General features: G+C 40.3%; 1 protein-coding gene across 1 annotated transcript in view; it reads left to right on the top strand.

Moving 5' to 3' along the window:
• LOC115773815 (chemokine-like protein TAFA-5) overlaps positions 1-21302 on the top strand; it is a 65657-nt gene that overhangs the window by 36325 nt on the left and 8030 nt on the right. The window contains exon 2 of the mRNA XM_030720734.1: positions 11006-11133. Within this exon, the coding sequence (XP_030576594.1) occupies positions 11006-11133 (128 nt within the window). The remainder of the gene's footprint in view (positions 1-11005; positions 11134-21302) is intronic.

Here is a 21302-nt window from a genome sequence, read left to right as displayed (position 1 = left end):
CAACCAGCAAGAAAAATGATGGAAGTGATGCTCTAAAACCTCAATGAAGGCTTCTCATAGCAATCACAGAAAGTTCACAAAAGAGGACTGAAATATGTATGTCCAGTATTTATTCACACATTTATACACTTTCCTTGGACAGGCTGCCCACATATATTTGGTGGCTCATTTGTTAGCATTATTTATTTTTTAGTATTGTTATTATTATTTATTTGTCAGTTAAAAAGCCACCATCTGCTGTCACTTTACTAGGGGGCAAACAACCTTGCTCTTGTTTTGAAATCTCAGTCACTGCTAACAAGTTAGAAATGGGGCTTCCACAGATTTCTCCATCGATGGGCTCACCGGTCAGGCTGGTGTTGTCGCAGGTCTCGATACCATTCAGTTGCATTGTCAGAGAGTTTTGTCAGCTGTAGAACTGTCTGCCATCTCTTGAATATAATGGAAGTAAATGGCACTCACATTCAACAAATTCTAATTTCCAAATTTCCAAAAATCGTGACTGTTGTGAGCAGTTTCATGTAGGAGCTGCTTTCCACCAAATTAAACCCTGCAACAACATCACTGTGTAGATGGTAATGCACCATTACCTATGATGGCTGGAGTCTCTGACACTGTATCAGGGTATCATCCTCGATGGTGTTCCCCTCAGCTGAGCTGTAATGTTAGCTAGCAGCACACTTCTGTTGGTTGGTGTTAGAGAGGGTTGGTTGGTAGTAAGAAAATTCATAAAACTGCTTATAATATGGTTTGCAGATTTTGTGTTATTTGAGTAACTGGGTTGTGCAGAGTTTTTCAAATGCATGTTTTTGGCACTTTGAGTATTACAAGGCAAGTGCCAACTACTTCCATTATATTCAAGAGAAGTCCGACAACTCCATGGCCAATATCGCAAAACCTGGGCAACTTACACCAAAACAATCTATAAGAATAAAAATAACTACAGGCCAGAGGAACCATATCAATTTGTTTTTGTGGTAAACAACTCAGCTCAAACCTTCATAACCACAGTGTGTACTTGATTTTGATTTATTTAGCTACACATTGTAGATGCACTAAAAGGAGAAGAGGGCTCAGGTTTGTGTCCTCTACCACTGGGCACAAGAAGTTTTTTTTTTTTTTTTTTTTTCCACATACATGTGTTGAAATGTTTTGAAAATGTCACCTACATAAAAAATAAAGGTGCAGCCCTGCCATATCTGGTGTCCAGCATCAGCAGCCTTTGACACTTTGCTGATTCTGCTACCCCCTCAGACCATATCTGATCTGTACAGTTTGTAATTATCTTAGTCCATCTTCTTATCTTTGTACCATAGCATGCTGAACTACATTTATTATACCCGACTGGATCAGTCTTTAGCTCTACTTTCTTTCTCATCCGTTTTCTTACTGTATTTCTTTCTTCTTGCTCTCTCTCTCTCATACAGTACACAGACACAAGCCCATCTTTCTCCTGTCATCTCAGGCTTGGTGTTAGACAGGATTTATTAGGGCAAGATGCTGGCTGTTGACACGAGTGTGATCTACCATTTGGTGGGAAGATAAGTGTCCCATGGAGAGTTTAATAATGTTCTCCCCTCTCTACTTCTTATCTTCTGCTGATGAAACCGAAGCTGATACCTTCCCTTACACATACATAGCTTGAAACCTTTATGTGTGTTTGTGTGTTTATTTCTGTCCATGCCCGCCTGCTTGCCATGTGTGGGATGTTTTTATCATCCCTGAATCTAATAAGTTTCAACATAAGCCACTGCCCTCACACCAGCACCATATCAGAGCAGTGATATGGTTGAATGGTAACAGTGTCACTATGAACGAGATGAGTTTAGTTAGTGATGCAGGACCGAATGTGAAGACTGTTTCTTCACCCATCTTTATGGTTTCTGATTTCTCATATGATTGGTTATTGGACTGGTTAGCTGTGAGGAAAAATAAATCCACGCTTCTTCATAGTCTTTCTTAACAAACTAAAAATTGAATATAAATGCTGATGTATTTTCACTCACACCTCTGCCTATAAAGTCCAAAGCACTACGTGAACACATTTTAGGTAGTGATGCATCGATCTGATATTTGGATCCAGTATTGGTCCGATCTTGACTCGAAAAGGTGGACAGTTTCTTCCCTTCTAGAGATTCCATGATCAACTGTGAATGGTATTATTGCAAGGTAGAAGTGTTTAGCAACCATGGCAACTCAGCCAAGAAATGGCAGACCACGTTAGGTTTGCATAGTGTGTAAAAGTCACGAATGCTTGCAGAGCTGCAAATCACCTTTGGCATTAACATCAGCACAAAAACTGTGCACCAGGAGCTTCATGGCATGGGTTTCCATGGCCAAGCAGCTCCTGTAGGTGTAATGCATAGGTGGCCTAGTACTTTTATCAATATAGTGTATTTTGTTCTGTCTTTTCCACACTATGTGTCAGCAGTGGAAGCCACAAAATCCTAACAGCAACGAGCCATCAGTTTGGAGGTATTTCATGCTTGCTGCACCAACTGCTTCTCTTGGTATGTTTGAAACAGTTTTTTACTTCACTGCAAACCACGAGGTCAAGTGAGCTGATGCAACTGAAAAGCTTCAATGAGGACGTTTTCCCTGTCAGCTCCACTCCACTTTGATGCAAGTGTGAGGAGGTGCACTGACTGAGAGCAGGGAAAGTAGAAAGCAACACAGCTGTAAAATGACAGCAATATGCAGTAATGACTTTCACATTGAGCTGAAGTGAAACAAATGCAAATAACTCAGGTAATGCTTTGTTTTAATTTTTTTTTTTTGTTTACTTTTCATTTCATTTGATTTTTTTTTTTTTTTTTTTTTTTTTTTTTTTGGGGGGGGGGGTCCTGTTGTCATTTATTGTTTCCCTAATAAATTCCAGTTCTGTTTACATATATATTTATTTATAAGTCAATCTTAATATTGCCTTACATATAAAAAAATATCCTCAGTCTCAGTACTGGAACTGGAGAAACTCGGATTGCTGCATCCCTAGTTTAAGGGGTGTCATGATAAGTGTGTATTGAAGATACCTGTGGCATTTAAAAATAAAACATTGATAATGTGTTATTAAGACTTTGCCACAGTAGTGCTACTGTATAGATACAGGGGTTGGACAATGAAACTGAAACACCTGGTTTTAGACCACAATAATTTATTAGTATGGTATAGAGCCTCCTATTGCGGCCAATACAGCGTCAATTCGTCGTGGGAATGACATATACAAATCCTGCACAGTGGTCAGAGGGATTTTAAGCCGTTCTTCTTGCAGGATAGTGGCCAGGTCACGACGTGATGCTGGTGGAGGAAAACATTTCCTGACTCACTCCTCCAAAACACTCCAAAGTGGCTCAATAATATTTAGATCTGGTGACTGTGCAGTCCATGGGAGATGTTCAACTTCACTTTCATGTTCATCAAACCAATCTTTCACCAGTCTTGCTGTGTGTATTGGTGCATTGTCATCCTGATACACGGCACTGCCTTCAGGATACAATGTTTGAACCACTGGATGCACATGGTCCTCCAGAATGGTTCGGTAGTCCTTGGCAGTGAGCACAAGTATTGGGCCAAGGGAATGCCATGATATGGCAGCCCAAACCATCACTGATCCACCCCCATGCTTCACTCTGGGCATGCAACAGTCTGGGTTGTACGCTTCTTTGGGGCTTCTCCACACCATAACTCTCCCGGATGTGGGGAAAACAGTAAAGGTGGACTCATCAGAGAACAATACATGTTTCACATTGTCCACAGCCCAAGATTTGCGCTCCTTGCACCACTGAAACCGACGTTTGGCATTGGCACGAGTGACCAAAGGTTTGGCTATAGCAGCCAGGCCGTGTATATTGACCCTGTGGAGCTCCCGACGGACAGTTTTGGTGGAAACAGGAGAGTTGAGGTGCACATTTAATTCTGCCGTGATTTGGGCAGCCGTGATTTTATGTTTTTTGGATACAGTCCAGGTTAGCACCCAAACATCCCTTTCAGACAGCTTCCTCTTGCGTCCACAGTTAATCCTGTTGGATGTGGTTCGTCCTTCTTGGTGGTATGCTGACATTACCCTGGATACCGTGGCTCTTGATACATCACAAAGACTTGCTGTCTTGGTCACAGATGCGCCAGCAAGACGTGCACCAACAATTTGTCCTCTTTTGAACTCTGGTATGTCACCCATAATGTTGTGTGCATTGCAATATTTTAAGCAAAACTGTGCTCTTACCCTGCTAATTGAACCTTCACACTCTGCTCTTACTGGTGCAACCTGCAATTAATGAAGATTGGTCACCAGGCTGGTCCAATTTAGCCATGAAACCTCCCACACTAAAATTACAGGTGCTTCAGTTTCATTGTCCAACCCCTGTACATTTGCCTGGTAGCATTATTGACATTTCTTTTTGTTTGTATGTTTTCAAGTTTCTGTAGATATTGTGCTATTACTGTAGCATTGTTTGGGACAGGCTGAACATACAGATGGATGCACAAAAATGAAGTTAGAGAATTTTTGTCTATGTGATGCCTGTGAATCCAGGTCCACTCCATCTGACACCACCAACAAAGGTATGAACTACAAATGTTTCTGTGGAACTGTCATAGCCTACTAGTGATTTATATTTATAATCATTAAATATTATCTTATAAAACTCACCAAATCTGCACAAAATCATACAAAAGGGTTATTAAAAGTTTTAATTCCATATCACAGGAGTTGGAACCAGCAAGTTGTCATGCTACATGTTAGTGACTGTAACTGGTGTTATTCTGGGGAGCTTTTTTACCCAATTGTAATATTAAAAAAAAAAACAAAAAAAAACGACGAGAGCAGCTGTAAGCTGTGGTGATGATTGTTTTCACTTAAAATGCGAGTAGGGCAAATCTCCATTAATCATCCTTCAAACCAGCTGGAAATCTGTTATGTCAACCCAAAATGTCTGTGTGGTTCCATTATTAAATCTTAACAGCATTCATCTGACACAAGTGTGAGAACTTATCTCTCGACTGTCATCGCTGATGAAGCTGTTTTATAGTTCTTGCTGTCAAAAATGACACTTGTAAAGCCACTTGTACGCGCACATATATAACAACACCCGTTCCCTCATTACAGATATTTACCAGGCATCAAGATGCATCTTCATCAGCTGAGGGTCACCCTACTGGATGGTAATTCAGAAGTTAAACAAAACCCCGTTAGTGAATTGTTTAGTGACCTTGCTGACAACATTCATTAGACACATTCACAGTAATGGATTAAATAATGAAAAGAAGAAAAGAAAAAAAACTCTTGAGAAGACTGCCAGGCCTCAAGCTATTACATCTGACATGATTTTCCCTTCACCCCAGTGAATAATTTGTTTACAATACGTCCTTTAATTTTCTCTTCTGCTCTCTTGCTTCCCCTTTACATCTTCAAAGGCCCGTTTTACATCATTTCTCCAACATTACACTTACTGCTGCTGAGGTAGCATTTTTTATAGTTCAGAAGAAGTTTTTGTACTCATACATAAACTGTAAATTTGTCAATGAGACTACCATTCTTCACACAGCAAGGACACATTCCACAAAAGACAAAAAAATAAATAAAAATCTTAAAAAGATGAGGCTGGTATTGTAAAAAGGGAGAAATGTATGGTCTAGCCGAGTCACAGCATGCATATTTTGGAAGTGATCTTGAGAAAAGTGCTGAAAATACTCCAAATAGTTAGACTAGAAGAATTTCTTTGAACTTTGAACTTGAAATATGCAGCTGTAGAGCAGCTAGCATACTAATTCAGAGGATGTCCAAGGGTCACAGTAATAGGAAGCTGAAGCAGGTACCATATGACAAGCTTGTTGGCTTTTGTGACAAATCTTTACCCTCTTTGAAACACTGTCAGCAAGATGGCATCTTCAATATAATTATACAAACAAATCAACCACATGGAAAAGTTAGTACACCCTTATATTTATTGCATCCATAACATTTGAACTATGTGTTACAGAGTAGGTGTATTTAGAGCTCTTTTAGTGAGTAACAGGTAAAACCTGTCTCATTTTTTTTTAAAGAAAAGGCTGAGGATGCCTCTTGCTAACTGTGAAGCATGGCAGTTAACATGTTATAGTTTTGGAGTCGCTTTGCTGCCTCAGAGACCAGGTATCTTTTAGTCATTCATTCATTCATTAAATGAAAGATTATATATAATATAACATTTTTCTGAAGATGACAATTATTATTGTTACATTAGGGAGTTCTTGCACCCACATGACAATCACGGTAATGCAATATAACAATATCAGTAATAGAATAAGATGCCAACTGTGTAAACATAAAACAAAAAAGGACATAAATTACATTTCTTAGGAACACCTGTAAGGAAAAGCTTGTTAGAGAAGATATAAAGGCCAAGGAATTCTTCAGCGTTACTAGTTTGTAAGGAGTATTCCTGTAATCATGTCCAATGGAAAATGTTTTTCTAGCATGTTTCGTGACAAGCTGAGATTCAGTAATTGTTCCAATGGGAATAACAGCGCAAACCTTTGGAAAAAGCTTTACACAAAGGCATTCTCGGTGCTTCACTTTCTACAAGTGAACAGTGATGGAAGAAATTGTGTAAAGATTAAAAAAAGTCTTTGAAAAAAGTTAATGTTCAAATTCTCCACTGCAGATCAGGCCAGCTGATGCCTGATGCTGAGATTGTTTGGATGGGAAAATTACCAACATTGTCAGTCACCACTGTCCACTTGTGATATGAGAAATGTTCAGAATGGTGCGGCTTCAGACACCATATGACAGGCACTTCATTTTAAGGCTTAGTGAACCAGTTAGGGATGCAAAGAGGCTGTAAGGAGAGCCAACAATCCGACAGATATTTAGAATTTCTAGATGTCTAGAAATTGATAGTCAGTGAACTGTTTAATAGGCAAACTGCAACAATAACTTTTGGAAAGCATCTTCCAGAAATTGGCAGGGGGATATGCTTATGCATGTATACTGACAGCTTTTAATAGGTTTCAGATTTTGAACTGTTTGAAATTGCTTTCTTTTGCCTTGTGAAACTTTGTCCCTGAAGCAAAAATATTCAAGTTAAACATGGTTTATATTGCTTCTGTGCAGCTAGCCTTGAGGCAAACTGCAGTTGTGCCAAGTAATTCAATTTGAAGTAGCATGTCAGCAAAATGCACTCAACAATAATAATGCTTTACACTGGTGTCAATTTGAAGCTCCCATTTTACCGCGCTGACACAGTGTTCATGGCACTTTCATTATTTGGCCATGCAGTACTCGAGAAGGTACGCATATTCCGTAGATTGATTGCTATATAAATATTGTTTATGGTGAACAGATATTAACATTGAGTGCCATGCTTACTGAAGATTTGCATGCAAGGTTATTACATCTACTGAAGGTGCCCTTCCGGAAAATTTATTGATACGGAAGCGAGCACAATTCCCACCTGTTTTATAAGACAGCCAGTATGCTGTGGAAAAAAAAATATGATGTATGTTTGCAGTATAATTCATTCTAGGCTTCACTGTTATCCATTAAAGAATACAATTTTCAATCCATAAATGCATACTGATATGAATATGAATGTATCCTTCTTCCTTTATCTTGCCCATATCCTGTAATGGTCAAGGATGTTATCTAGATACGCTCTTCCTCTACTTTGTCTTCATCAGTTCTCATCTATCTATGTCAGTTCATCTCTTCCTCTCTTTTTGTGGCTCTGATTTACATATTCCGGTAGATTTTATCTTTCCTTTTTTTTTCCTCAAACAGAGTTTTTCATTTGTAAAGACTGTGAGCCAACCCAAGCCACAGGGCTATGATTAGACACCTTATCTATAAAGGTTTTTTTTTTTTATTATATCTAAAAGCACCTTATTACACCACATACATAATGATCCTTAGGATTTTTTTTTTGCTTTTATCATCTATTTTTCCTGCAGCAGCCATTCTTTTTGATAAACCTTGTCAAGCTTTTGTTTACAATAACAATGTTCATTTACAAGGAAATCCCCACAGGGTACTTTTAATGTCACCGGGGATTGTTTTCATGTTTTGAGTTAAACAGATTTCAAACTGTCCTTTATATTACAGTTTATGACAAGTGTTGTTTAAAAAGTTCATGTACCTGATTGTAGTTGTGCAGGCACTGAGAACGGAACTTTGATTTGTTACCTTTATGACTGTGTTTTTGCATTTTCTCAATATCTTTCTAAAGCACGGAAAAGGAGAAATTCTTCGGATGATGTTACATGGATATTAGCTGGATCATATTTGAAATGTCTGTCACGAAAACATGCAGATGTCACGTGTATTATGCCTTGGGTTTAGGGCCCTGTGTCTGTATGTATGTATGTATATTTGCTGGATTTCCATAGCGAAATATCTCCTAGAGCATTATATGTTCTAGGCTTTTGTTTATGTTTACATTTGTTTATGTTTATGTCTACGCCTGGGTGATGCTGATGTTACAGGATGGTGGTTAACGTTCCATGTTTGCTTTGTTGTTAGGTAATGTGTTGGTGAATAACGCCGTAAGGGCTGGGTCATGTAAACGCCAGACATGAAAATGAAACATTCATTCATTCACTCATTTAATATACAGGACCTTCGTTCTGGCTGTTATTATACAATCTGTTGTTATTATAGAGGCTCTTTACCAAAGCCACGGGTTTAATGTAAATTTTTGATCCTTTGATGGTGCTTATTGATGATTCATTCTGCTGCATGTCCTATCACAGTAAGAGCTAGATGTATGTGTCACAACCTATTCTGTATGACTGACTAACATCTGCTGCAACTGAGGACAATGAAGACTCTCGATGACTCAGTGGGGCTACATGATGGACGACTTGCATCCATAAACCCAATAAATGAACTCAAGGAATAAGCCCAACCCCTCACAATTAAAAACTGCAGGTATTAAAACTACCTGCTGCATGGCCCCGTTTGCACATTATGACTCTTAAATACAGTTATATGGACACATCCAGTCAGTCAGCAAGCATTCATTTAAACAAGGTCTATAACCAGTAAGCAAAAAAAAAAAAGAGTTCTCCAAACTTTCTGAACATCTTTCAAAGTTTTTCTTTGGATGCTGGCTGCTTTTTCACTCATTTTCAGTTCAGTATTTGTACCTGAGAGTTTTCAGAGGAATTTTTGTTTGTTTGTTTGTATGTTGAGCCATTTACCACTGACATATGATTCATTCAAGCATAAAAAAGGCACCTAACTCAAGGGATGAACCAGTGTTTGTTAGTCTTTGTATTTGTCTAAACTTAACAGGCAACTGAGCAAAGAACATTTTAAATTGTTCCTTCAGGCACTTTGTTACTAGCGGCCTGTAGCAATCTATGGAAAATGCCCATGATAACAAAGATAACACAGTTTGACAGGCATAGAATATTATTTTTGCACCAACAAAGAGATTCCCAAAGAGTTACTAACAATTTGACCTAGCCATGCAGTGTGTCCTTAAAAAAAAAATCTGAGGAAACTTTTCAAGAGGGAGACAAAAGAATTACCAGCAGATGAACAGTATCTGAAAATCATGTCCCTAAGAAATAGTAAAAAAAATCCCGGCAAAGACCTGACACAGGACCTGAGAGATGCATCTGGACCTTCAGCTGATCCATCTGCTGTTCACTGCAGCCTCATCAGAAATAGTCTGATTGGAAGTGTGGCTGTCAAGAAGCCATTCTTAAGGAAGGAAAACAGGGAGAAAAGGCTGCCATGGTTTGGGGCTGCGTTTCAGTGATACCAGTGGTGTTAGAGATATTGTCAAAATCAATGTAATTATGAATGTAGAAAAGCACCAACAGATTTTCATCCACCATGCAACACCATCGGGAAAGCATCTGATTGGCAATGGCTTCATTTTTCAGCATACCAGTGGAATCATACCAAAACCATACCTGGGTGGAAAAACAGTCAGTGGAGAACTATTCCTGAAGACTGCTTACAGAAATGAAAAGAACGCTGCTGTGTAGAAGGATAAACGTTGTCAAACATTGACCTTCATTCATTTATTTCACTTGAGGACACCAAATAAGTTAACAATTTTGAATAAAAAAAAAAAAGAAAAGAAAAGAAAAACACTGCAGACTGTTCACCAGAAAATATCCAAAAACATAAGAGGAAGTGAAAGAATTTGCCAGTTGCCTTGAACTTAAGCCATAAGACCACCAAAACTAACAACACTTTCTTTGAATTGAAGAAAAAAAAACCTGTGTTGTTGTCACTATATTTATCAGTCTTATCATTATGTCTCAGTCTGTATGTGAAGCCTAGTACATGTTCAGCATATCTGTGATAGGCTGAAGCCTCACACCTTTCATGTGAAAGTAGGAACTAAGTAAAGCAGAGCAGTGCTGAAAAAAAGCACAATTTATACCATATAGTTATGAAAAGAGTTGCACTCAATTCACCAGATTATTCCAAGTGTATTTGACATATGAGTTCTTTTTTTTTTTTTAATTCCTTGCGGTAGAAATTTAGGTAGAGTGCTTACAAAATATTTCATCCTGATTGAAATGTTGCTGAAGGCAAGATGGCTGTAAAACCTCCTAAATATCATTTGAGATGTTTGATTTTATTTACCTGACTGATCACAGCTCTCTCCATTTCACTCCATCTGTCTGATTCTGCCCATCTTTCCCTCATCCCTCACTGTCATCCCCTGCTCTCATACCGCTCAATTGTCCCTTTACTTCATTGCTCTTCATCTACCTGCACATCTCATCTCTCTCTCTCAGCTCACACCCACTGCATTGCTCCATCTTTTTTCCATTTATATTTCTAAATTTCTTTTTCACATCTCTCCTTTTCCATCATTTTTCAATCCTGTTATAACTTTGCCCGTATCTGTCTGTCTCCATCTGTCATTCCCCGACCCACTCTTCTTCTATTTTAATCGTTACATCTTTGCATTTACTTCTCCCTATCATTTCTCTTCATCTGTTTATTTCACCTCTTTTTTCAGTCACTCTTCTAATCGTTCTTTTTCTCCCTGTGTCTCTTCCGCAGCTGGTATTGTTCGGAAAAAGCAGTGGTGTGAGATGGTGCCATGTTTGGAGGATGAAGGTTGTGACCTGTTAGTCAATAGATCTGGCTGGACTTGTACACAGCCTGGAGGCCGTGTTAAAACCACCACGGTGAGTTCAGGCTCTCTTTTAGTGCCTCAGGTTACACAGAACCACTCACAGGGTGGTACAGTAGGTGTGCTTAGAAAATCAACTATGGCGTGAAACCAAACCAAGTGTGTAGTTTGTTTTAACTAAATCTAATCTGCATGCATAGGAAAAAAATTTCTATTTTCAGCCTCAGACTTATTTGGTTTGAAGCATTTTTACTAATATTGATACTACATAATGTTTGAGCTACTTTTGACGCTGCAAAAATCTGCATTCTTAATGTGAAACACTTGAATTTTATTTCATGGATATAATGAATTGAAGAAAGAATTTTATATGTACTGTTTGTCAATCCACTTAATGCAAAATTACATGCGAGCTATAAAGCTATATAAATTACTGAGCTATAATATACACTCACTGGACACTTTATGAATGTACGCCTTGCTACTATTGTGTTGGATGCCCATTTACCTTCAGAATTTCCTTAATTCTTCATAGCACAGATTCAACAAGGTGCTGGAAACATTCCTCAGAGGTTTTGGTCCATATTAACATTACAATATCACACAGTTACTGCAGGTTTGTCAGCTGCATATCCATGATGCAGATCTCCCATTCCGCCAGATCTCAAACGTGCTCTATCAATTGAGATCTGGTGACTGTGGAGGCCATTTGAATACAATGAACTCATTGTCATGTTCAAGAAACCAGTTTGAGATGATTTTGTGACATGGTGCATTATCCTGCTGGCTGCAGCCATCAGAAGATGAGTATACTGGTCATAAATGGATGGACATGATCAGCAACAATACTCAGGTAGGCTGTGGTGTTGATATGATGCTCAGCTGGTACTAAGGGCCTAAAGTGTGCCAAGAAAATATTCCCCACACCATTACACCCCCACCAGCCTGAATTGTTGATATGAAGCAGGAATGGACCCATGCCTTCATGTTGTTTATGCCAAATTCTGACCCTGCCATCCAGCAGAAATTAAAACTCATCAGACCAGGCAATGTTTTTCCAATCTTCTGTTGTCCAATTTTGGTGAGCCAGTGTGAACTGTAGCCTCAGTTTTCTGTTCTTAGCTGACAGGAGTGGCACCTGATGTGGTCTTCTGTGAGTGTTGCCCATCTGCTTTAAGTTTCAGATGGTTGTGTTGGAAAGTCCCAGTAGATCAGCAGTTTCTGACATACTCAGACCAGCCTGTCTGGTACCAACAACAATGTTCAAGTTCAAAGTCACTTAAATCACCTTTCTTTCCCATTCTGATGCTCGGTTTGAACTTCGGCAGGTGCAAGCACAATAACATTACTTTGCTAACTACAGCAGCTTGCTAATTGAGACTGTGGATGGAAATTAGCTAAGAGGATGGAAATAAGCTAGTAGCTAAATCTGGTGGAATGTATGATTAATATTCTTGTACATGGTCTCTGAAATTATTACAAATTATTTTAATACAATAATGCAATAAAGGTGCTCAATCTAATATGACCTGTAGCTAATGTTGACTAAAGCAAAATAAATTTATACATATCTATTTCTTTCTTAGAGTGCCTGATTTTATCATTCCTTTGTCCTGTCTATCATGGATAAACTTTACATAAAAAGTTACACAAAATATCTTTGCAGTCTTGCACTTTTTGGCCAATTTCATTCCCTTTCTGCTAGCTCCCACAATAACAATATCTTCAAATAAAATAAAGCAGCATTATTTCATAGTTGGCCATTTCAGGTGGCAGGTAAACAATAAACTGTATACATACCGTACTTTTATCATCTTGTAAATTATATACTATGTAATTATATACACAGAGCAGGCACATAATAACATAGTACTCAATTGAATTATTTTTCTGACCATGTGCCAAATCGAAGTCCAATTCTTTCTCTAAATATGTCTCTTTAACTGCTGTAGTATAATTGTCAGCAAAATGCTAATGTTGTTTGTCTGCTGTTTGGTGTTGGGTGTGTAGATTAATATTAAATCTATAGCATGAAAATTGCTGTTTACTGTGAGTGGAAACCAGAGTGAAACAGAATTGTAGAGGCATAGAGGCTACAATGATACATTAAACCAGTGTTTCTCAAACTGTGGGGCGTGCCCCACTGGTGGGGTGCAGGGTCATGACAGGTGGGGCGCAAACGACCTGGGAAAAAAGTCATGCAGAACAAATACTGAACATCGGCTGAATTCTCACAGCGGAACAAAGGTTAGCAGGTACATTAGCACAGCGACGAGCAAAACTCTCCACTGTCATCGTCTGCTGTGTACATAGACTCGCCATGCCGCCACTTCGCCACCGCGTGGGTTGTGAAAAGATTTCAGGCAGCAAAGTGGGGCATGACGGAAAAAATTAGAGAACCACTGCATTAAACTAAGGAGAACATTACAGGGAAGGAAGACAGATACTCATTACAAGCAACACTACTTTGTATTATAGATATTCATAATATATTGTACATATTGTATAAATATTCATTAGTGCAGCTCTAAACAACTCACTTAGGTAATGGAAGGAAATTAATTTGTCATGCTTGTTATATATGCCCATATTGGCAAAAATGATATAGCCCTGCTTAGCATAGCTATTCAAGCTCTGTTTCAGCACCTGTTTCCAGACTGTACTTGATAAGATTTGAAGCACAGTGTGGAACCATTTCACAGCCTCCTGAAAATGTTTCTTTTCACCCTCCTTGTCTTCAGCTCATCTCCAAACTGTACGCGCTTTGTTTACTTCCTCGATGTCAGCAATTAGCTTAAATTAGGGACGCTCTTACTGTTAATGATGGCAGCAGATGGAAAGCCACGGCTTCTGTTGGCTAAGATGACACCCCTTCATTCACCCGCCCGTCCTCCACACCCCTATATCCAACTCTCCAAGTCTCCTCCTCTCCACTTCACCCTCTATCCCACCCCTCCTTTTTCCTCCTTACCCAACAAACACCATCCTCCCACTGCTTTCAGCCCCTGCGCCTGCTTTACAAGAAGCATAAACACTTTTGCGTTCCTGCCTGTATGTGCAGAGTCTATACTGTGGCAATTAAAGAGATCCCACTTGAGAAACACGTTACGCAACACACACACACACACACACACACACACATGCACATAACTGCCCTATCTGTGAATGTCAATGCGAGAACACTGAGGACCAGTGGGGCATCATTAATGCATCTGTCATGATTTAGTCATCAGCTGACTAACTTGTTTATTCCTTCCTGTTGAAAAACAAACACGTAAATACAGAATGCATAAAATATAGAATGCTGAATGGTTTGCTATCAGTTTTTCCCTCTGTGTCGTGAGTCATGTGTGTCTCCCTGTGCCCAGACGCAAACCTGAGCGTTAACCCAGTTGTGGAGACTGCGGAGACAGCCGTTACATGTTCCACCTACAGTGTAGCTTGTTATCTGGGCAGGTTATCCCGCACACACGTGCACACAGGCACACACATACACACTGTAACTGTAACATTTATTATATATGTCACATAAAATAGGTAGCGTGTGTATATTGCGTGGGGTGTTGCAAATCTGGTGCTCACAGCATGATCGAAGGCTAATGGCATGTGCATTTATACTCGTATGCTAACAGGCTCTAGCCAGTCACGGTTGGTGTGGGTTTTCCATATTCGCGTCTGTGATTGTGTGTGCCAAATTTATTGCAAAGGGTAGCCCTGCATGCTCTGGCCTACATGTACTTTTCTTATCCTGCCTGGGATGTCACTCAATGTAGCTCTCATCGGCTTACAATATGCAGGATGTGACAGGTATTTCTTGCTTGCTTCATTGGCTACTTTAAACTTGGTGACAGCCAGTCAAATGGCTGGACAGCTATGCGCACTCATCTGTGCCAGTCCGCATGTGTGTGTGTGTGTATGTGTGTGTGTTTGTGTGTGTGTAAGTGGGTTCTTGCAGCTTTCACTGTCAAGGAGCATAATAACCGGCAACAAGCAGACTTGGGTCATTGTTTAAAAATCTTCTTAAAATGTATGAATTTATTTGATGGGAGGACTGGCCTCCTGTGACCGCTCCCTTCCAACTCAGGCATGTGGAGGAAACTCTGAAAGATGTTTACTTCACAGCCATTGCATGTGACCTGAAATTGCCAAAATGCATTAAAGGTTAAGGCTGATCCTACCAAGCCAAAAATTACAACAACCTCTTGTTATCTGCTGTCCCAAAGGGGAATCACTCATAAAAACAAAACCATTTACTCCCTATCCCCCTGTTTAACTTTGAACAAATAGCCCCTTCCCTAAGGCTTTTCAAGGTTAAACCCAAACTGCAGCCACCCCAGTATTGCCCAAGGTTGACTGTTGGCTATGCATAGTCCAGTGAGCATGTCTGACCTGTCTGTCAGGTGTTTGTGCAAAAACATCAATGCAGACAAACAGACATATCCCTCAGGGTATTTGACTAAGCTAAGTCAATCTGAGTCAGCCCCCATAACCCCATAAAGGGTTATTTTGAACAAATGTCAAAAGGCAGTTTGCGTGTATTGGTCAAATGTTTGAGAGTTTGTGTTTTCTCTGTCAACCAGAGGGGAATTGTTGTTCAGGATGACACCGCTGACCTCCTCTCTAACTTTACTCGACAACACGGCAGCGTGAGTTGCAGGAAAGATTCCCTGTATGCTGCGTGTCCTCCCTCAACCTATAGAATGTCACTCATCTCAGCGGTCATCATTTGATGTGCTTCAGTGTAAAAATAACTTCCTCGCATACTTGTTTTCTCACCACTCGACTGCTTCTCAGGCGTTTTCTCTTTTTACGGTTTCACTTGCTGTCTTCTTTGCTGCATCCACCCCACCCCCCACCCCCCGCCTGCACGTCTAGGTTTTTCTCTCATCCTCCCCTCATCCCCGTCTCTCCGGGCATTTATCTTAGTCTGACCCTGCTTTGGAGAGTACACAGTTGTTCCTGTCAATAAAACTACAGTATGGATTTCTCCAAGGCCAGCTCCAGAAGAAGCATATGAAGACTGATATGTGCATAGCTTATTGTTGACAGTGACATTTTGAGGGAGGTTACTTTTAGTAGCAGCGCACTCCAACCACAGCAGAAAAGGACACATATCAAGCAGAGACAGAGCTGTGATGCTAGAGCATGTAATTTATTTTCAGAATCAGGTTTCTTTCTGATAAAATGACAAGTTTCTCCTCTGAAGGACTGACCTAACAGAAAATGAGATTCTTCGAAATAAGCATGTAAACAAGCTCTCCGGGGATTTATTCAATTGAGCTGATGAGCCCGCATGTTCGTCATCACCTTATTTTTTTCTGTTTTACCTGAGGACATTATTACATCTGCCAATATATGTAACATATCCATATGGATGTGAGGTGATAAATAAGCACTTACAGAAACTTTGGTTGAGAATGAGCTGCGAAAACATAACTGATGTGACAAAATGTTTTACTGTTCTGGCAAAATGACTAGCTTGTTCATTGTGTGCACTGCCTTTTTAATATGGCTGAGTTTATACACACGTCCCTGTTGACTGGCTTATTTGTCTGATACACCCACCGACAGGAGGAAAAAAAGGGACCTCAAAGCCTGCCGCACAATATTGCATTTCCATTTTATGAAAATGTCTGGAAACTGTAGCAAATGCTGCAAACCGTTTTCAGTGAACGTGTCCTAGGTTTTGTCAAGCTCTGGATCCCTCTGCAATAACAATAGCAACATCCAGTGTCTGCTAATGTTTGACAACTCTTAAAATGCATTTTGCTAGAGTGTTTTTATTCCATTTTTTAGTGTAATAATGGAAATGTCTGAATCTGCAGACTCATGTTATGCCCCTGTGATGTTCACTGGTGTCCAGGTAAGGCTGTAGGAAGTAACAGTGTGGAGAATTACAGCAAGCTAGTGTGTAGTCATGTGCTTTCTCGTGCACGCTCTACCCCCCCCACACACACACACACACACACACCTTAGCCGAATACTGTATTTCTCTTGTTGTGAGCTGCATGTGACAAAGGACAGCTTCATTCTCCCAATAATAGATGGTTTACTCTAATTTTGCAACTAATTTGGTTAGTTGGCAGCAGGTCAGAAACATGACAGGATATTAAAAAAAAAGAAAAAGGAGAGGCAGAGTTTCTCAAAAGTAAAGATGGGCAGAGGTTCACCAATCTGCAAAAAAAAAAAAAAAAAAAAAAAAAAAACTTCATCTACAAATTATGGAATAGAATAATGTTCCTTAATGTAAACTTGTGGGGATTTAGAATATGTCATCATCTACATTACATAATATCATCAAGAGCTTCAGAGAATCTGGAGAAATCTCTGTGTGCAAAGGACAAGGTTGTAGATCAATACTGGAAGCCTGCGATCTTCAGGCCCTCAGACAGCACTGCATTAAAAGCGAGCATGATCCTGTCATAGCAATCACTGCACGGGTTCAGGAACACTTCCACAAATCACTGTCCACGAGCACAGGTCACCGTGCCATCCACAGATGAAGCTCTGCCATGCAAATAAGAAGCTATATGTGAATATGACCCACCTTCTCTGGTCTAAAGCTCATTTGCAGTAGACTGAGGCAAAGTGAAAAATGGTTCTGTGGTTCAGACGAATCAAGTTTGAAATCATTTTTGGAAAATGGGGACCACCTGGCTTGTTACTTGTTATCAGCACTCAATTCAAAAGCCTGCATCCCTGATGGTATGAGGGTGGATCCCATCCAGAAGACGTGTTTTTCAAGGAAGGCCTTGCATATTTTAGCAAGACAATGCTGAACTACATACTGCATCTATTACAACAGCTTCATAGGAGAAGAACTGTGCTGCCTGCAGTCCAGACATTTAACCTGTTGAAAACATTTGGCGCATCGTGAAAAGAAAAATACAGCAAAGAAGACTCGGGACTGTTGAGCAGCTAGAATCCTATATCAGACAAAAACGTGACAGCATTCCTCTCCCAGACGTCCAGCAGCTGCTCTCCTCAGTGCACAGATGTTTAGAGACCATTGTTAAAAGAAGAGGGGAATGCTGCACAGTGGCAAACATGGCCCTGTGCCAACTTTTTTGAAGTGTGCTGCTGCTGCCATCAAATTAAAAATTAACTAATATTTTTTCTTAAACTGGTACATTTTACCATGTGACTGTTTTACCATATGATACCTATCCTGGTTACATTTTTCCTTGGTACCAAGAAAGATCTGGAGGGAAAAAAAAAATGCCAGGTAAAGAAACACTTTAGCAGCAGTGAGGGGTTAATTTCACTATACTAGAATACTTTCCCCACTCTATGATGCTAAAAGGTTTGAACATGCATTTTATCACAGTTACCGCAGTCAAATGCTGCCTTTGCAAGGTGCTTTCTTTTAGCAGAATGATATGTAGTCTCAGCAGTCATATTCCATACCTTCTTCTCTCAGTGAAAGGCTTACTGCTGTCTCTCTCCAGAGAGGAGGATGCTCTGCATCATGCCCTCCACCATTTTAGACTGGCAGATGAATCAGCGCAAGGAGCTATCTCTCTCCGCGTGTGCCGACGCGGGGAGCTCGGCGGGAAAGCGGCAGAGCGAGTGCGCCGTTAGAGGAGAAAAGCAAAATCACCTCAGGTTATCTGGTGCCTTTTGTGACAGCCTGATAAGAGGAACGATTCAAAACAGAGGCAGAAAAGCAGCGCAAGTGAAGAAAAGAGCAGTGTGAGTGAAAGACAGAGAGAGAGAGAGAGAGATTTGAGCCAGTCAGACATACAGCATCGTAAATCATTAAGTCATTTTCAGTTGGTTCATGTCAAGCAGTGGCTCTTGTTAAACTCTTCAGTGCCCATTAACTTCATACACAAGGACATTCGCTTCCAAAGCTTTTTTTTTGTTTTTTTCCCATCAAGTTATAAAATCCAACACATTGCTTTGCCAGTACTTTCTAGAGAATATTGCACGGCAATTCACAAAAAAGCGCTTGTTATTATGAAAAAGAAAAACACAATATAATTTTAGTCATTGCAGGAAACAGTGAAAAGGAAGACAGATCCAAAACAAGTGGAATGGCTAAAAATCCTTAGATGTCTAACTAAGTCTTAATCATATGTTGCATTAGGACAATCCTGATTGGGGTATTTAGACTTTGAGCAGAGTGCTATGAGCAGAAGTGGCACCTACTGAGAGAAAGACTGTGATTACTGTAATCAAGACTTTTTCACTGGGGAGAGGAGAGGAGAGAAAACACAGTGAGATGTGGAGTGGGGAAGAGCGGTTACTATAGCCTCTTCAAGTTGAAAAAAAAAAATCATAATATTTGATAAAACGAGCTCATACACATATTATACATAGTATATGCATATTTTATAACCGTCGGGATTCTGTGCGTGAATTCATACTGTATGCATACATGTTTGTGGACATCCTGCCATAAATGATCTACTACAAATGGGCCAGTTTGCACTAGATGATCTCCCAGTCTGTGTCTCCCTGTAAGCTTGTGTGGTATTTACACGTTTGTATTTCTGCCAGTGACAGCAAGTGTTCAGCCGAGTATGAAAAAGCTTTTTCAACTGGGGCTTGTAAGCGAGTGCTGATACCCCCCCGTCTTTCCCCCCTCCATCACTTCTTTTTTGTTTCTTCTTCTCAGTCTTTCTGTGGATCCAGCTCAAGCTGGGCCTTAAGGTATCCCCCAGTGCCCCACCATCACCATGCCCCCCCTCACCCCCACCCCCTGTGGTTGCGGGTCAGTATCGGCCTTGGTAATTGATCCCTCTGGGCCCTCCAGCCACATCCAACTGTGGGTTGAATAGAATCACCACTAAGAAGACAGCTGCTTGGCCACCCCAGACAGGCCAGAAGAAAGAGAGAAAGAGAAAGAAACCCTGTTGCTGCTAACCATTAGCTCTGTCTGCCAGCTTCCTTCTAGAGGGAGCCAAGTCAGCACATTGCATTGGCTTGGAGAATACTAAATCCTCCATTTTGGGAAGGTGGGAAAAATGTTGGGACTATAAACAGCGAGAGGAATTGACTCGAAGAACAAAAAAGTCTATTTCTAGGTTCTTATCAACAGTCTGAGAGCTTGTGGGATTGATCTGACCCATGTTGCTAAAACCCAAAGTCGCCACTTGCCAGTGAAGGAATACCTGCCTTATTTCATCCGGAATTTCAACCCTGCTCTGCTCCAGGGTTTAAACCATTTCCATGCGGCCAGAAGTGGAAGCTGAGTCCATAAAGCACAGACTGATTGTTGGCTTATGTTTGCACTGCAAGCAGTTTGGGGTCCCAAGAGGTGCAGGTGTATTCCAACATGAAGGAAACAACAAATGCACTCATGCAAGGACCAAACATGGGCACACTCACACCCAAGTGGAGTATACTGTTTTACCTCTGATCTCAGAAAAGCACATTTCCCTGAAATGTCTCCTTTTCAAGCAGTGAAAGAGAAAAGCAACCGTGTTGTTCAGCTGTGAGGCAAGGCATTTACCAAATAGGTCTGTGGATTTTCAATTTGTTATGGAAGAGGAGAATTTTTCCTCAGTTGAGAATCAGTCCAATTCATTTTTCTGTTTTGTTTCTTTCATTATGGAGATAAGTCGTTTTTACTGGACATTAATTACTGTACAGCAATTAATGAAAGTGTAATAGTCACAGTAATAGTGTAACCCCTCCACAATACTGCCAATAAAATTTTGCGCCAGTCCTCTTAGTGAGATATTATCTTGCGAAAGTGAAAGCTTTGACCTGCTGGAGCTACCAAAACACTCTCATCCAAGGGTGCTGTGATATGCCCACTGGTTGATGAAATCCTGTTAATTGTGGAGCCTCAAGCTGAGCTGTCACAATCCTGGAGTTTTGAAACCGAACACAATAAGCTGAAAATTATGTTTTCTATAAAGCTAGTTGGCCATTAGAAATGATGCAGGTTTAAGGCACGTATGCATTAGCTTTGCTTTTCAAACCCAGGAGTTTTGTCTATTGTTAATGTATGTTCTTGCAAAGGCCCTGGCATCTCAAAGAAATGGTGTCCTTTGGGATTGGTGCCTCGACCCACTGGCCGTGGCAACCTCCATGTGACCACTTTTGATCGCAGTCCCAATTGCACAGCTCACCTGGTGTTTCCAAACAGGTGCGGTCCAACTCGGTCTGACTACAACCAGCCTTAGACAGGTTGGTGAAGCCTTACAAATAATTCCAGTGTAATGAATAAATGCAGACAGATTGGCAACACATTGCAATCAGTCTGAGTCAGTC

This window comes from Archocentrus centrarchus, chromosome 23 (assembly GCF_007364275.1).
Source record: "Archocentrus centrarchus isolate MPI-CPG fArcCen1 chromosome 23, fArcCen1, whole genome shotgun sequence".
Classification (NCBI taxonomy): Eukaryota; Metazoa; Chordata; class Actinopteri; order Cichliformes; family Cichlidae; genus Archocentrus; species Archocentrus centrarchus.
The sequence above is the reverse complement of the archived record's forward strand: the minus strand, read 5'-3'. Positions and strand labels throughout refer to the sequence as shown.